This window comes from Cryptomeria japonica, chromosome 5 (assembly GCF_030272615.1).
Source record: "Cryptomeria japonica chromosome 5, Sugi_1.0, whole genome shotgun sequence".
Classification (NCBI taxonomy): domain Eukaryota; kingdom Viridiplantae; phylum Streptophyta; class Pinopsida; order Cupressales; family Cupressaceae; genus Cryptomeria; species Cryptomeria japonica.
Genome location: NC_081409.1, coordinates 833,098,765 through 833,116,781, shown reverse-complemented (window position 1 = coordinate 833,116,781; position 18,017 = coordinate 833,098,765). Strand labels below are relative to the sequence as shown.

Genomic DNA, 18,017 nt, shown 5'->3' with positions numbered 1-18,017 from the left:
AGAAAGAAAAATCTAAACAAGCGATTAAATAATCGGCCGTCCATGTTCACCAGGAATTGAGCATCTGCCGGCACAGTCATAAAAATCTAATCTATCTTTGCGATAATTCATCCAAAGCTATCACAATAAATCTCTTACGTCGCCAATTATCTAATTTATTTTTAATTAAACAATTTTCTCACAGTTATGCGGCAGATTCGGGAGCTACAATGTTGAATTCACTCGCAGACAGGATATCCAGATTCCAATATATGCGGTTTAATCTTCGTTGGAGGCCTGCGTTATAAAAACACCAGGAAAAACCAGAACTAAAAGCAAAGGGGATTCTGAGGTAATCTCAGGGAAAAGACGAGGAGAGCGATGAAGAGATGGCTGCTCAATGTGCTGCTAAGTTTTGGTTATACTGACCTCAGCGCCGCCAAAAACAATTTCAACGACGATGAAAAGATTGGCGGCGGCGGCTTCGGATGTGTGTACAGAGGCACTTTGCCTGGCACAAATGAAGCTGAGGCTGTTAAAACAGTATCTGCGACCTCCAAGCAAGGGAAACATGAGTACGAATCAGAAGTGGTTATAAACAGTAAGCTTACACACCACAATCTTGTCAGATTTCTGGGCTGGTACCACCCAAAAGGTGATTTGCTTCTGGTCTACGAATTGCTCCCAAATGGAAATCTTGACAAATATCTATTTGGGAAGATGGAGGCTGCTCGGAGATACAGTATAGCCTGTGGCATAGCCTCTGCTCTGGTTTATCTTCGCGAGGACCGGCATGAGAGCGTTGTGCACAGAGACGTAAAGGCCAGCAATGTGATCATGCTGGATGTTGGGCTTGCCAGAGTTCTGAAACGAGAAAAGGGAGGGCATACTAGGGCGGTAGCAGGAACAATTGGGTACATTGTGGGGGGATCCGTAACAACGGGAAATGCCACTCGAGAGTCTGACATGTTTAACTTTGGTGCTCTCGCACTGGAAATTGCTTGTGGAAGGCGACCGGTAGACTGGAGCTTGATTGAAAACAAATTCCAGAGTGGTGAAATGGGCTTGGCACTTGTATGCACAGAACAGGATTCTTGATGCAGCAGATGAGAAACTGGGTGGGAATTTCATTGCTGAGGAAATGGAGCGGCTTATGAAAGTGGGATTGTTGCAGTGTTCTCATCCCGGTCCGAATGGCAGACTGCGTATAGAACAAGTGGTGGATATACTGAAATAGGGAGCTAATTTGCCGCATGTTCCTTTCATGTACCTGTGTATGATAAGCTTACTTCAAGTGATAGCATGTCGTCCCCAGGATTTCCTAGAAGGTCTTACTCCAGTTCAGAAAGCAGTTCACTATTACTTTCCTCCAATCCAACTGAAATTAACAATTAAATATTTTTATATATCTGAATTATATCAATTGAATAGGGAACGGCTTAGGTTTGATTTTTAAGCTTAAAAGTGTCAAACAGACATTGTCTAGGCTTAATATGTTGCTTAGTGTGTTATTTAAGGCTGGTGATTGAATAGCAAGCTTTGTTGTGTATTCAGATTAACCATGGTGTTTAATATTTATTTAGAGTTTTATTGGGTATATTTGACAAAAGGTTTTAGATTTAATGAAAGAAATTTTACATATCAGGTGTTCTTTAATGTTGTTCTTTCTTTTTCTCATAATCTAATTTTTCAAATGTTGGAACAGGAACAATTGACTATATCAAGAAATTCTAATTCTAAGATCTTTGAATAAGTAAATGATCTCATCTTTTATTCAAATTTTAAAAATTAATATTAATGGTTTTTCATGAAATAATCTAAGTGCTATAAGGATTGGTGGAATTGGAAGGGCTATTGGGTTGGCTCACTTTTTTTTCTCTTTAACTATGCAATTGCTATAAATAATCAAATTGAGGTACAAGTTATCTTAATAGTCATGGAGAAAGCTTGTGATCTAGGTTGGAAATGGAGAAAACTTGTGATCTAGGTTGGAAAAATGTTATTTGTGAGATGGCTTCAATGGGTTTGGTTTCTCTATTGAATAACAAGAGATTTTTGTAGTTCTCTTGCAAGGTGACACTTTATGTGGAACAAATTGTTTGCTTGTCAGAAAATTTTGATTCCATCTCTTTTATTCATGTTCCTCAACAGTGGAATGTTATCTCTGACTATGTGTCTAAATGGAACTTTGATGTTGATTGTAACTAGAATGTTACAAATCTTGAGCTTCCCTTTCATCATCTTATTCCTCACAACTCCTTTCGCTTCATCATCATGATTTGTTGTAATAGTTTGTTGTTATTTCTTAGTTGTCTTAATTTTGATATTTTGATTTTTTTAAAATCTTGGTGGAAGTAGATTTGTAATAAACCTCCTTGAATTTATACTTTGTGTGTTTTATTGATAACTATTACTCTTTGAAAATCTATATGTAACTTATTTAGATTCAAAAATTAATATATTGATCTCTTTTCCCCAAAAAAAGTGTAAATTTACAAGATCATATCGATTCTTATGTTCTTTGTATTTATATGGAAGTAGATAACAAAACTATTGATGGGTTCTACTTAACATGCACTTGATTCAACCATTATATTTCTTTTTAAAACATAAATGAGTTAAAATTAGATGCTAGTATTTTAAGTGGATTATAATATAATAAGATTATGAGTTCAAGTTTTAGTTTATCAAAATTATTTAGAGATTTTAATTAATCTTATTTATTTTTAAGATTATAAATCTTGGTGATTATTCCTTTATCTCTTCACTTCTAGATAATCTTAGTTTCTAGAGCCTTGCAAGTTTCATAGTTTTTGAGTTTTCTAATAACACGTCCCATTAACATGACTAGAAGGAAATCTAGAAATATGAAGATTAAAAGAGGAGGGTATTAAACATGTCCTTCCTTAATGTCTACCTCCATTATGCCAAGCATCCCTCACAGTTTCAAGAATTTGGCTTTTGTCATACTCTTAGTAAATATATCAATTGTTTGTTCTTCATCTAGGAAAAAATTATACATTCATATTTTTTTGCTTACTATAGAATCTTCAACGTAATGAATATTCAATGAATACTTTATTTTTCATGTAAAATTGAATTGTTTGCATTCCATATGATAGTTTATTTACCCAAAAATAAAATATTGGTAGTGAAAGGAAGCAATTACAGTAATATAAATATTTCCACATAACTCAAAGAGAGAAAAACACAAAAACAAGTACTCAAACTCAATCATACAAAATAATAGAAAAAACATATCGTCAAGATGACATAAGATATACCTTGGGAAAAACTTCTTGCTAGAAAAAAATAGCATTTGAAATAATCATCCTTAAATTTATTATTCATTACAATACTTGTAGTGTTTCTATGAATATTTTTGAAACATCAAAGTTACTCCAATGCATCCCTTATGTTCCCAAGCATAATGGGTAACCATATAACCATAGATCCCATGCCATGCTTCACATAAAAACTCTAAAAGAAATATCAATACAAATAATAGCTAACCCAACCACTAAACATAATATTTCTTTTATAGATTCAAGATCACATAAAACTACAAAGTGGTATTAGCTAAACCATTTGTCTTAAAATAAGGAGAGAACAGAAACATTTAGCCCAATATTTATTTTTTAATACTAAGTTTTTTTTATATTAAATATGTTTCTAATATGCATGCTATACATAAAATATCTACTAATGTTACAATAAAAAATTTACAAGTATACTCAAATTATAAATATTTAACATGGCTAAACACATCTCCAAAGTTGCAACACAGATTAGAATAGTTCATTTCTTTTGTAAGGTACACATTCCATATGTATCAATCAAACAATTACACCAACATAGTGATTCATGAAACCACATTAATCCCTAGCATCCTCTCATTCTCCATCAAGATACTTGTGATAACATTTAAGATGATCACCATCTCAAATAAAAATTCTCATCCTCCAACATATTGCCTATGAAAGAAAATTAATAAGCCAAAGTGAAGATACACCAATCCAAATAACACAAGTATGTGATAATAAAAGATCAAAACTACTACCAAGAAATAAATCCACATGAGTAGAAGTATAAACCTCAACAATTGCTAACACATTGAACCATCTACACCTCCAAAGGTATCAAAAGCATCAATAGAGATCATGTTGACAACATATCCATGTTAGCATTGATATTTATATTACATTATTATAGATATTATACATAAGTGGTTATCTAGTAGACGATTTACATGTAGTAGTTAACAATCACATTTCACCATTGTTAGAATTGATGTTATGGGAAATCAAGTATGTATGTTTACTTTTGATTTTATGACATAGTAGTGTGTGCTTGTATCAACATGTTGTAATCTATTTTAAGGAAATGCTTGATCTTGTAGGCGCATACCGATCTCATAGGTCTTTCTAGTATGCTCCAATTGCCCTTTATGTTATCAAGGCTCAGTTCAGTGATTTCCATGTGGGGATTCATGGTTAATAAGGTTCTAGGTATTTCTTCTATTAAGGTTTCTTAGCTATAGAATCTTAAGGAAATATATTTTGAAGGAATCAATTGATGATTAAACCTTGGATAAGTGGATGTGTTGCAGTTGGTTTAGTTTTTCAAAACACAACACATTTTGAAGGATGGTGAAGATGGAGTTTCATGGAGTTGGTCATGTGCAAATCATTTAATATGATATTAATCTCGAGCTCTTATTTGACAACATTATAAATTGATACATGGTGGTAGTGTTACACTATGTGGTTGTGTGCAACATAGTTTTGATATTGGGTGTTTATTTGAGGCTCCCTAGAAATATCGAGAAACTTGGGTTGTCCAAACTATGATGTGAATGTGCTTATGGTGTGTGGTTTTTTTTCAGTCCTTGATATTGGAAGGCACTACTTCATTATCCCCATATGCATGGAGGCTATGGATTTGATCTGATGGTCTTGAATCTTTTGGAATAGTCTATCTCTCTTGTATGCATGTACAAGATGGTGGTTGTGGAATTGACCTACAAATGGGCCTAGAGTTCTTGAACCTCTTCATTCTTATGGATGGTTGTACTTGTATGTCTCAACTTCATTGTGTTTGAATATGAGTTTTTTATAGATTTTTTATTCAAAATATATGGTGATGCTCATCTATGTTATTCCATTGTTATAGTCTAATCTTTTTTTAGTGTTTTTAGACTTATAGATCTTCTAAATGCTAAGTGGGTATGGATTTACATTTATTTTTGTGCATATAATGGTTTATAAGGCTTTAAACGATTAATCAAAACTTGTAGTTTTTGTAGTTCTATAGATGAGCTATTTTCTAGCTCGTGGTTCTTATGGGCTGATTCTAGACAAGATATTTGCAATTCTACACATATGCTTCATGTGTGTTTTTAAAGGTGTTTGACCTTCTCTATATGGAGATGTTGGTGTGTGATCAGTCACTTGACCTTTTGTAGTATTTTCTTGATGGGCTCTTGGACTATGGTGCTTGTATGTGGACATGTTTGGAAAATTAGATTTGTTCTTGATCTAGTGTTTGAGTCATGTTGTCTACATGATTATTCTCTTTGATATCTCAAATTTGCAAGTTACTCGTGCAATGATGAGTTTGTATGTTTCAATATTTTGGATCTATGAGTTATGTGATTTTTCAGTTTGTAGAGCCTATTGATTATGGTGGGATGACTCAATGGTGGCTTGTCTATATCCACACAATTGAATCAATATTGATGCAAACTTGTCAGTTAGCCTTGTCTGTGGTCACTTATCATTAGTATGTCATTTTGAGATGACAGGATGGATGATGGCTGAGTACATGGATAGTCACTTTTGGGGATATGTAGTATGTTTATCGTGATATCATGGATAACTTGGATACACTTTTTATGTGAGTTTCTTGAAAGTTCTTATTTATTTCCTCGGCTTGAAGATCTTGGTTCTAGTTGGTATTAAAATTATAGTTGCATGTTTGTGGACCTAGATAATCTTTTGATTAGGAGATGGTTTTTCATGATGCTTGGAGAGTTGAATATCATGGTTTAGTGGAATCTTTAGTAATAACTATGGATTCATCAATTGGAGATGCATGATCTTCATTAGTGTTGTAAATATTTTTGGAGGAGCTCTTAGATTCCATTTTTTCAAAATGGTTCTTTCACATTTTCATTCCCACTATTTGGAGATGGTTAGATTATGTTGTCATGTTTATGTTCCTAATTCATGATTGGATCTGTGACAATTATTTGGTTATGTCTCTTGGTATTAAGTGCATTGATCATGTGCTTGAGAGATTCATGAGAGTGCAGTGTTGCATTTTAAAATTAGCATGGGCTGATCAATTATTGGTGCTTGTGGATACTTGGAGATTGAGGTGAGGTGTTTGTTGAGACAATTACACTTTTAAGGTTTTAGCATAAAATTTTGAGGAGCTTTATCACCTAGACATGGACATGAGTTCATGATAGACCTAAGAGGAGATTGTTCTTGGAGATTCAAACTCATTCCCCACTCTTGGCCTTCTTGAAAGATATAATCATTTGAAAGGTATAGCCCATTGTATTTTCAAATGCACTATGTTTCATTTTTATCTTTTCATGCAGATGGATCTTGAGCTATAGTTAATAGTTTTGGAGGGTTCATTTGGGGAGTGTTCAACATTTTTATATCTCCTTATATATATGTTTTTCATTTTATGAGGATCATAGGAGATGATATTGGACTAATTTTTCATACGGGAAATAGATTTAGTTTGATCTTATTTGGTTTGAGAGGCTTACATCCATGTTGGTTACATGATCTATATGTTATGTTTGATCTTGGAGATTGAACTGATTGGGTGTTGTTGAAGAATGTATAATTTTGAGGTTGTTAAGGAGATCATACTTGACATAATTTCTATTTAGATGTGTATGTAGAAGAACGTGCTACATGCTCATGATTTGCACATTGTCTATTTGGATTCACATGACATTAATTTTTTAGGTCTTAGGTGGATCTATGGTGATCACTAATTTGTGGTCATGTGTTGTTACTTGTGCTTTATTATTTTTTGTTGATGACATGGAAGCTCCTTTATCTCTTTCCTTTGTTTGATATGGAAAAATTAGGACAGATTTGGAGACTTGATGAGAGAAATGTTTTTTGCAACAATTTTGTTTACAGGATTTGCATATCTTTATGGATGTTCCTTGGTACTATATGGTTACACTCTCTATGTGAATCTAATTAGTAGATTGGTATGTATTGATATTTTTTAGATTAGACAATAACTAAGTAGTAGAAGTTCCTAGATGTGTATTCTCTTCATTGATAGGTTTGACACAAGGAGCTTGTGATTACATTTCATGTGTTGGTTATGTTGTTGGCATGAGTTATACGTATGTTTCTAGATACCTTTGAGGTATGGATGACTGGATGGTTTAGCAATTTTTGTGGGTGCTTATTCAGTCATTTGGTTTTATCAGTTGAATGTGAGAAAGCAATTTTGGATTTTTTTATTCTAACTTGTGTTTTATATTGTTATTGGAGAAATCTTTGGCTTCGGAATTATGTTTTGGTTATGAGTTTTGAATTTGGTTATGCTTTTGTATAGCTCATAGGCATCATCAAGTTGTGGCAATATCTTGTAGCCTTTTATTATTGTGTAGACTTGAATTTCATCATCAAAATACTATCTGCAACATGTTAGATTCACAAAATACAAAAGAGCTACTACAAATCCAAACTCAATCAATGAAACTATATGAAATACATATAAAATAAAAACATTATTATTACCTTCATGATTTAAGTCTCATTGTGTCCTAACTCCACTATTCTTGGTTGCAGATAATTTGCTCTCAGACAAGCACTGGTAGCTTCCAAGATGGAATACGAAGAATGGACTGCTAGTTAACTGGTACTATGATATGCATATGTAGAATGATTTAATCTAAACATGACATTAAGCTATGAAAATGATTCTAAATTTTGTATTTGCTTAAAAAACTCAAACTCATGGATGCCAGATAAAAACTCCTAAAATGACTACAAGATTAGCTATCAGACTATCAGTTTCAAAATGTCTTAGGAGACCTCTTTTTATAGATTTTTGAGTGTAAAAGCTGATGTGGCAGAGATCAACAGTCTTGATCAAATCTTCTAGATTGGATGGCTATGAGCTGATGGACTTGAAAAGCACTTAGAGAGGGGGAGGTGAATCAGTGACACCAAAACACACACTACTTTAAACACTGACCGATAGATGAATATAACCAAGAAGTTAAATAAAATACATGCTATCCAAAATGAAATAACAACATCCACCATAACACAAGTGTTTATATGTGGAAAAGCCAAATAGGTAAAAACTACAATGAGATGGAACTCACAAGTTAACTATCTACAGTAATAGAAAACTAACCGATTAAGGTCTTACAAAGAGCTATGCTAGGAACGAATCTTGTTAGAGATTCCAAGCTTGATTAGAAGATTATACCCTGTTAAGAGTACTATCCTATTAGGAGTAACCTCGCTGGAGGATTGAGAATCCAAACTAATGGATCACCTTGTTAGAGGATTTGTACAATGAAGCTTGTTAGAGCTTACCCAGTTAAGGGATTTGAATCCATTGTAATGGTTAGAAAACAACAAGAATAGCTTGATTTGTTCCTGAGTAGCAAAAAACTTGCTTGATCAGATCCTTCTAAGTACATTCAACACTGCTCTGCATCTTAACACTTATCACCTTTCAACAAAATCTCTTTCACTCTTTTCACATAACAACTCTCTATCTGTTATCTTTTTTTTAAAAATGATTCTCTACGATGTCTTTAAATAGACATACAAACCTTATGTCGGTCATAGGAACACAATTCCCTAGGTGCAGTGAATCTAGACATCTTAAACATAACTCATCACAAAAATGACCACCAAACAAATGGTGTTGGTAACTCATCACAAAAACAAATACCAGTTAGAGCAGTTTAATACCGGTTGGAATAAAACTAGTGAATCGTTGTTATAGTGTCTTCCACTTGATCTTCTTCTTCATCTTCATCCTAATTCTAATGCCAACTTACTGTTACCATAGGTTGTGTCTTAGGCACATACCAGTTGACACAAAATATCGGTTAGAGATAGACCTTAAACATACCGGTTGGTAGTGTAAACCAATTGAAGTTACACCGGTAGTCAATTTTATCATATATGTGTGTGAGAGTGTTTCATCAATGACAACAAGTGATGAATACATTACAATCATCATCAAGCCAACAATCTCCCCCTTTGGCATTGATGGCAACACTTAGAAAATTTTGAGTAATACACAACATATCTACATATATATACTCATACTCCCTTTGAATGTAACACTCCCCCCTTAATGCTGTAATACCCCCCCTTAATGCATGCATAAATACAAAATTTTTAAAAACACACATACATATTATTACTCCCCCTTTGACAACAATGCCAAAATAATAAAGTAAAATATATATATATATATATATATATATATATATATATATATATATATATATATATATATATATATATATATATATATATATATATATATATATATATATATATATATATATATATATATATATATATATATATATATATATATATATATATATATATAGAAAATCTGTATCAAAGAGTTCATCATATATTACAATTTAAAACAAATTCATGCATTAGCTATTCTCATGAAAATATTATTAAAATTATGCTTCATTTGGGATAGAGAATTCTGCCATGATTCCAGTATTTGATTCGTATACTTTGAAGTAGACAGCAGCTGAGAATAGAATTCTTCCATTAAGTCAAGTGAGCATGTCGCAGGAGTAGCAAGAATAGCTTCTGCACTGGAGTAGGCTCTCTGAAGAATGTCAGTCTGGGAGGTGAGATGACTCTTGAGCTCTCTTAGAGATTGGAATCTCTTAGCTTTCTCATTATCATTCATGATTAGTTTGTCATGCAGTTCATCTATAGACCAGTTAAAGACATGAACTGAGTCCTGGAGCGGAACATATGCCTTGCATAACCTTTCTATTTCCTGGTTAGTTTCAACTTGATTCTTAGTAATATCATAATAAAAGAAAGTAATATTGGAGGTAGAGGCAAGATACTTTCCTCCAGATTCAATAGCTTTCTTCAACAGACTACCATTATGAGATAAAGCCATTTTGACATTTTCAATGTGTTTAGCCAGCTTATCTCCATATGCCTTCTTGTGGCTCTTCTCAATAAATATTTGAGCATCATCTTCAAGTGATTTGATTTGATCATATGCCTCTACAACTAATTGACCAAGTTTGCTGATAGGAGTGGGAAGATGTGTGACAGAGGTTTCTAGTAGTAATCCAAACAAAATTTCTACTGCATTCTGGATTGTTTCTACCTCAATTCTTTGTTCTTTCAACATCTTCTTATGTGCATGAGATTGCATAACACTGACAATCTTCATCATTTCAGATGCACTCAAGGTATTCATATCGATAGGACCTGAAATACTTAAAGAGTCTTCATCATCATCATCAAGCAGTTTTTGCTTTGCCGGTTCAGGGGGTATCCACTTAATGATGGCTCTTTTTGTATTTTCTTTTGTTTTATCTTCTTCTTGCTGAGTAGCAACTTCCTCAGTGGATTCCTTTCGAGTAATCTCAGTGACTGGTGGAGATTGGGGTTTCTCTATTTGTTCAGTTGCTAGTATATTGACCTCCTTTAGTTGAGTACCCAGTTGATCACCTGTTGTATCCTGTACTTCTATGATTGAAGGAGGATCCATATCTGGTGCAATAATATCTTCAGATAGGTCCACTGTATCCTGAATATCCTTATCTACAAGAATAACGGAGTCATCCTTCTTCTTGGTTCAATAGACTATATCAGCTGGAACAATTTCCTTTATATCCATTTCTGGTGGAGAAACATCATCTGTGGTTTCATCCTTATTGACAGAGTGAAGCTTCTCTACCCTTTATTTGATTACACAGGCTAGTTGGTGAGTATCTAACTCAATAACTACCCTTTTTCTATTAAGAAGCTTCAATCTCCTTATTTCAAAATCAAAATATACTTTGTATTCCTCAGTCAAAGCACTAATTCCTTATGATGATAACGCGGGAAAATATTGTACAAATACTTCATCAATAATCTTCTTCTCTAACTGAGTGGCTTCTTCCCATTTTTCTAACAAAGTATTACACAAAGAGACTGAAATATCTTTCTCTAAATCATGTGGACATCTACTATAGTGATTTAACAAAGTTATTACATGTTGGAGTATTGCCTTCTGCTCGTCTACAGTAAAAGAATCATAATGTTCTTTAACATTTTCAAACCTGTTTCTTCTCAATGACTTCATTGTTCTCTCAAATTTTGTGTCGGGTTTGTAGGTGGCAATATCTAGTGGTGTAGTTGCCTTTGGCACTACCTTTGCCTTCTTAGATGTTCTACGAGTTTCCTTCTCCTTCTTAGGTTCTTCATTAGACTTTGTTCCCTCAGACTTTGGTTGCAAAATTAGTTTCCCGGTCCCTCTCTTCTTTGGTACACTCTCCTTTTTCTCAATTATTTTAGGTGTTGGCTCCTTCTTGTTTAGGACACTCTGATTCACCCTTGTAGTTTTCTTCATAGGAGATTATTCCTCACTTTTCTTTTTCTTTCCTTTAGCTTTAGCTACAGGTGCAGTATTGGTTTCAGTAGGTGCAACTTGGATTGCTAGAATGTCCAATTTTGCCTATAGGCAATACAAACAGGGTATTAGCATAGCCAACCAGTAATTCATGATTGACCTCATAGCTCATATCTTCCATCTCTTCCTTTCTAGGTTCTCTTCCTTGCATTAAGCAAAAATTAGTTGTAACCAAGAAGATTATGTCTTTTTCAAAATGTCTTACCACATCTTCAGGTATTCTCATTCTCAATCTTAATTCCTTTTGAAATTCATTAAAGTATCTATTGGTGGCAAGTGAAAAGGTATTCTTTATAGCCTTAATGTTGTTCCTTATCGGAGCATTGACCGGTTGTTCTTTGGACCATTCAATGTCACCTATACCAGGTAGAAAATTCTGAAAGTAGAAAAATAACCCAACCAACAGCTGACCAAACTTGAACTTCTGAGTATTGTCCTTTTTGATGGACTTCAAATTTAGAAATAGATGGACTCTGATAGCTTCACAGATATCATAGTCTTAATTCCCAACAATCATACTATGTTTTGTATGAATTGTTGCAGATGGAACACTAATAAGTCTACTGGAGTAAAATAATCTGTAGCCTATCACCATTGCTGCAAGTTTCACTGCAGGATCTCTGATATTGTTAACAGAGAAAGCACACCCATAAGAGGTAGAACTGGTTAGCTTGAAGACAGTGTCTTTTGTAATTTTCCTCAACTCAGGAACTTTACCAGTTGAGCAATAACTTGTTATAGCCCTAATGGCTTCCTTGGTAATCATGTGAGTCCTTTCCAGATACATATTTTCTCCATGGACTTGACTCAGGATTATTCTTATGTGATCTTCCTCAAAATTTTCAAGAGGGTAGGCGGCATTATGAAATCCTTTTTCAAAAACCCTAGCATATTTAGCTTCAATCTTTTCTTCCTTATCACAGAGTGATTTTAGCTGAGTATAGATGTGAAGAGTTCCCAAATCTTCAATTTTGCAATCTATATAGCTGTACAAATCTCCTTCGATCATGACTCCACTTGGGACTTGTGACAATGCATTATAAGACATAATTTTCTCTGCCTTTGCAGCTTCCTCAAGCTCAACAGTGATCAATAATCTCTCTACAAACTTAGACGTAGATTCCATTCTAGATAAACAAGTATCGAGGTGGTCTTTTAAAAAAAAATACCTAATGTCTTGCACGATGCTCCATTTCCTAGTTGAACTGTTGAAATGCTCTCTCATTCGCTTCTCTACAGCTTCCAATTCAGCTTGATTTCTCTTAATCACAAAGCAATTTGCCAATTCACACCAAGACAATCTTACTCTGCTTCTGCAATTGCTTCAATTTCTTTTCGAAAGGGTTAGGGTAAAAATGATAAGGTAAAACTTGTTTTTATCCTTTTTATTGACCGTAATAAATGCTCATACTTTTAGGTTACAAACCCTAATTTTGCTGCTTAAGTGAAATACTGGTTGATTAACATGTCAGCACAAAGTTACCAAAATTCAAAATTCAAAAAGATTCTTTCTTGCTTATTCTACAAAAAGGGGTCCGAAATATGTTTTACTGTTACGCTCCCCTTAGCCATTTTGGACAGGCTTAAGTCACCGGTGTTGGACTCTTTTCACTGGGTGAAGGAGTGATTTCTTATATAGGCAATTCTTCACTTTTCTTCTTCCATGTCCAGTTCATATCTTCTCTTGTTTCCTCAACATCAATTTTCTTCTTGCCTTTCTAATCCTTAGTAGAGTTGACCGGTTTGCTGTTTCTGGTTTTGCAAAACTTTGCCAGGTGCCTCGGTTTGTTGCAGTGGTAACAGACCATACCGGATGATCTCCAGGGTCCTGCATTCCTCTTCCTATTCTTTTTCTATAGTTCGTAGCCACATGAACGATTCTATTGCAAAAGGTACACACAATATTTGTTACCTTTTCCATTTTGAATGGACTAAACCGGTTGTCATAGGATCTTTGCTAGTTCCTATTTACCCGCTTATCAAAATTCCTTGTTTGGTCATCATATGGTCTAGGATGCATGTGTGGTACAGGATTGTTTGCACCATATCTACACTCACTATGTCTATGCCCATACATTCCACAAGTGTAGCAATAACCTTCAAACTTTCTAGATACATACCTAACATTGGTATTATAATTTGCATTTATGCTAGGTTTGTTCCTACAAACATTTGTAGTATGACTAGGCTTATGACAGACAAAGAAGACAGGTTTAAAATCCTTCTTACCGGTAGTCTTATTAACTTTAGAAGCAGTTTTATTCTTTGGATTGTTGCTCTTTGTGCCAGAGGATTCACCTTTTTCAGTTGTATGGAAACCAAGTCCAGAGATATCACCCTTCATTCTCTGTGTTTGAATTTGTTCTTCCAGCATGGTAGAAATTTTAGCGAACTGTTCTAATTTTTCATTGGCTTCAGTAAGCTTATTGCCAAGATCCTCGTTGTGCTTAGACAGATTCTCTTTCAGAGATGATGCCAACTCAAGGTCTAGCTTTAAGTTCTCCTTTTCTTTTGTTTCAGCTATTAAGTCCTCATGCATGTTGTCTCTTTCCCGCTTGATTTTTAGAATCTCTTGGTCTCTTTCCTTGATAAGATCTTTAGCAGCTCTTCTGGATTCCAGCTCCTGACTCATGCGGATAGTGAGACCTTCCAGTTCTCTCCTTAGATTCAGTTTCTCACCCTGCAACTTTTCAACTTCTTCTAATAAAGCATCAATATTAGCTTCGTCTAAAGAACTATTGTTAGATATTTCTAACATTTTTTCAGATAGCTCTCTCCTCTTGACTTGAGAAGATTTTAGTTTGTCCCTAAGAGATTCAACTTCATTTCTACTAGCTTCTAACTCTCTAACTATCTCAAAGTAGCTTTTGTCTCCCATGGTAGTTTCAAGATTCCCTTCTAAGCAGTTAGTCTTGAAAGAAGTTAGGCTCTGATACCAATTGATGGACTTGAAAAGCACTGAGAGGGGGGGTGAATCAGTGACACCAAAACACACAATACTTTAAACACTGACCGATAGATGAATTTAAATAGACATACAAACCTTATGTTGGCCATAGGAACACAATTCCCTAGGTGTAGTGAATCTAGACATCTTAAACATAACTCATCACAAAAATAACCGCCAAACAAACAGTGCTGGTAACTCATCACAAAAATAGATACCGGTTAGAGAAATTTAATACTAGTTGGAATAAAACCAGTGAGTCATTGTTATAGTGTCTTCCACTTGATCTTCTTCTTCATCTTCATGTTGATTCTGATGTCGACTTAGTGTTACCACAAGTTGTCTCTTAGGCACATACCGGTTGACACAAAGTACTGGTTAGAGATACACCTTAAACATATCGGTTGGTAGTGTAAACCAATTGAAGTTACATCGGTAGTCAATGCTATCATATATGTGTGTGAGGGTGTTTCATCAATGACAACAAGTGATGAATACATTACAATCATCATCAAGCCAACATGAGCAAGAGGTTGAGGTGTGAGAGAGAAAGGGGGAAGATGTTCCTCCTACACCTGTAGGATGGAGAGAAAGGGGGAAGGACAAGACAAGTGTCACTCATCTCACCTTGACTGAGGATGAATACTCAGAGAATATAGGATAGTTGGAGAGGATGTAGGGATGAGAGGACAAGTGGACTCAACTTATTCCAAAGATGTAGGAAGGTTGGAGAGAATATATAAGAAAGTTGGATAAATATGTGTACATACACAATATTTCATTTATTTTGGAAGTTGGAGATAAGTGACTAATGAATAATTTATTTTTATTTTATTTTGTTGAATAAATTTAGCCACATGATGGATGAGTTGGAAAAGAGGAAGTGATGTGGAGACGGAAAGGTGAGTTGGAAATGAATTAAATAATTAAGAAACTATTTAATATTGTAGACTATAGGATAGAAGATAGAGGGATAATTAAATATTAGATATTTAATTAATTGATTAGAAGAAAAGGTTAAATGAATTAATAATTAAATTAATTAATATAAGAATACAGAATGAATTAAATAAATTAATCTTTTCAAATTAACTATTTAATAGAAGAATAAATATAAAATATTTATGTAATTTCTCATAACCAATTTTTATGTGTATACATTTTGCCCCTCTTTGAAATGTTGTTGAGACAACATTGTTTCAAAGATTAAATCAAGTCTTGATAATGCATCTAGCGAAGATTAAAATCCTGATTGTGTGCCCTAGATATTGATTTTTGGATATTGATTCAATGACGATGCCCCTTCAAGAGATCGTTTGTGCATTAAAGGCATGAATGATCTCTCTATAGAATAAGAATGTTATATGAAAGATATATGAGTGGATAGATTGCATATTGATCATATGAAATGGATTGATAAGATTGATTGGATTGAGATCTAGTCTGGTTTCAAGAAGGACACATCCCATATAAGACAAAAGATGATCAACACATCTGGTTTCAGGAAGGATACATCCTGTATAAGACATGATAGATGATCAAAACATTTGGTTTCAGGAAAGATACATCTTGTATAAGACCTAATAGATGATAGTTGAATGAATGATGAAGATATTAAAGTGAAGAATGATTCCATTAGATGATGATGTTGGTGCAGGTGATCCAGGTGTTAGACCCACAGGCTCAAGGCAGTCATGCCTGATGTACTTTTTGAGACTTGATTTCATCTTTGATATTGTATCATGGGACTGTGTACATTATTGATTATTTTTGTGATATCATTGTATACTTGGACTTTTTATTGTTTTATGATGATATGCAAACATGGACTCTATATGATGATGATGATTCATGATTTATTATGTAAGCCACTCTATATGATGATGGATTATATGCATTCATTACAAGGATGCATATTTGATGATCTTTTCTTTATTTTTATTCTTCTGTGATGATCTATATGCCTTGATTATACTGATCTACATGATGCTATGATCATGAAATGATAATGCATTTGATTTTTTATTTTGATGATCATGGATGGTATATGAAAATGATTCTATAATTCCTACTTAAATGATGCAAATGAAATTATCTATATGAGAATGCTTCTAATGATGACATATGAATGAATAATTTATATTCTCTTGATGAGTATGCATATGATGATGATAATGATGGAATGATCTATATGAAATGTATTTGATTTTTTAAAATTTTGATGATCATTATGGATGATACTAACTTAAATGATATGCTTGATTAAACTCATGTGATGAATTCCTATATGATGATGCAGATGCTTATGAAATGATATTGTGAAATGTTTATAGATGTGATAAATGATCATAATGAGATACCTATAATGTTATAATAAATTAATCTAAGTGCAAAAGATACAACTAAATAATCTTAATGGATAAAATGAACTAATGATTACTAGATACAAAATGATAATGATCTTAATGCAACTAACAATGATATAATGCAAATGATAAATGAAATGCACTTAATGCCAACTAATAAAATGCAAACGATTATGATTGAATGCAACTAAATGAAATGAATGATAATGATTAATAAAATGAATGAACCTAAAATGTGTTGGCTTGATCATAATTGTAATGTATTCGTCACTTATTGTCATTGATGAAACACTCTCACACACATATATGATTACATTGAATACTGGTATAACTTCAATTGGTTTTTACTACCAAATGGTATGTTTAAGATCTATCTCTAACCAGTACTTTGTCTCAACCGGTATGTGCCTAAGAGATAACCTGTGGTAACACTAGGTCGGCATCAAAGTGAAGATAAAGTTGAAGGTGAAGATCAAGTGGAAGATTCCTGGACAACGATTCACTAGTTTTATTCCAACCGGTATTGACTACTCTAATTGATATCTGATTTTGTGATGTGTTACCAACACCGTTTGTTTGATGGTCATTTTTGTGATGAGTTATGTTGACTTGTCTAGATACACTGCACCTAGGAAATTGTGTTCCTATGGCCGACATAAGGTCTGAATGTTTATTTAAAGACATCTAAGTGAAGCATTTTATGCATGAGAGATGAAAAAAGAGAAAACAAATATAGTAGAGGTAATCTATGCGAATACTTTTGCTGAAGAGAGATAACTATTTAGATGGAGAGCGGTGTTGAATGTACTTAGAATGATCTGATCAAGCAAGTTTGTGCTACTCGGGACAGATCAAATCTTTCTTGTTTTCTAATCATTACAATAGAACTAAATCCCCTAACCGGGTAATCTCTAACAAGCCTCATTGTACAAATCCTCTAACAAGGTGATCCATTAGTTTGGATTCTAAAATCCTCCAGCAAGGTTACTCTTAATAGGGTATAAGCTTCTAATCAAGCTTGGGATCTCTAACAAGAT

The 18,017-nt window shown here is 33.8% G+C and overlaps 1 protein-coding gene across 1 annotated transcript in view; it reads left to right on the top strand.

The window, feature by feature from the left end:
- The first annotated feature begins 360 nt into the window (after positions 1-360).
- Positions 361-18,017, top strand: part of LOC131075493 (L-type lectin-domain containing receptor kinase IX.1-like) — a 37,632-nt gene continuing 19,975 nt past the window's right edge. The window contains exons 1-2 of the mRNA XM_059221064.1: positions 361-996; positions 1,064-1,184. Coding sequence (XP_059077047.1) covers positions 361-996; positions 1,064-1,184 — 757 coding nt within the window. The remainder of the gene's footprint in view (positions 997-1,063; positions 1,185-18,017) is intronic.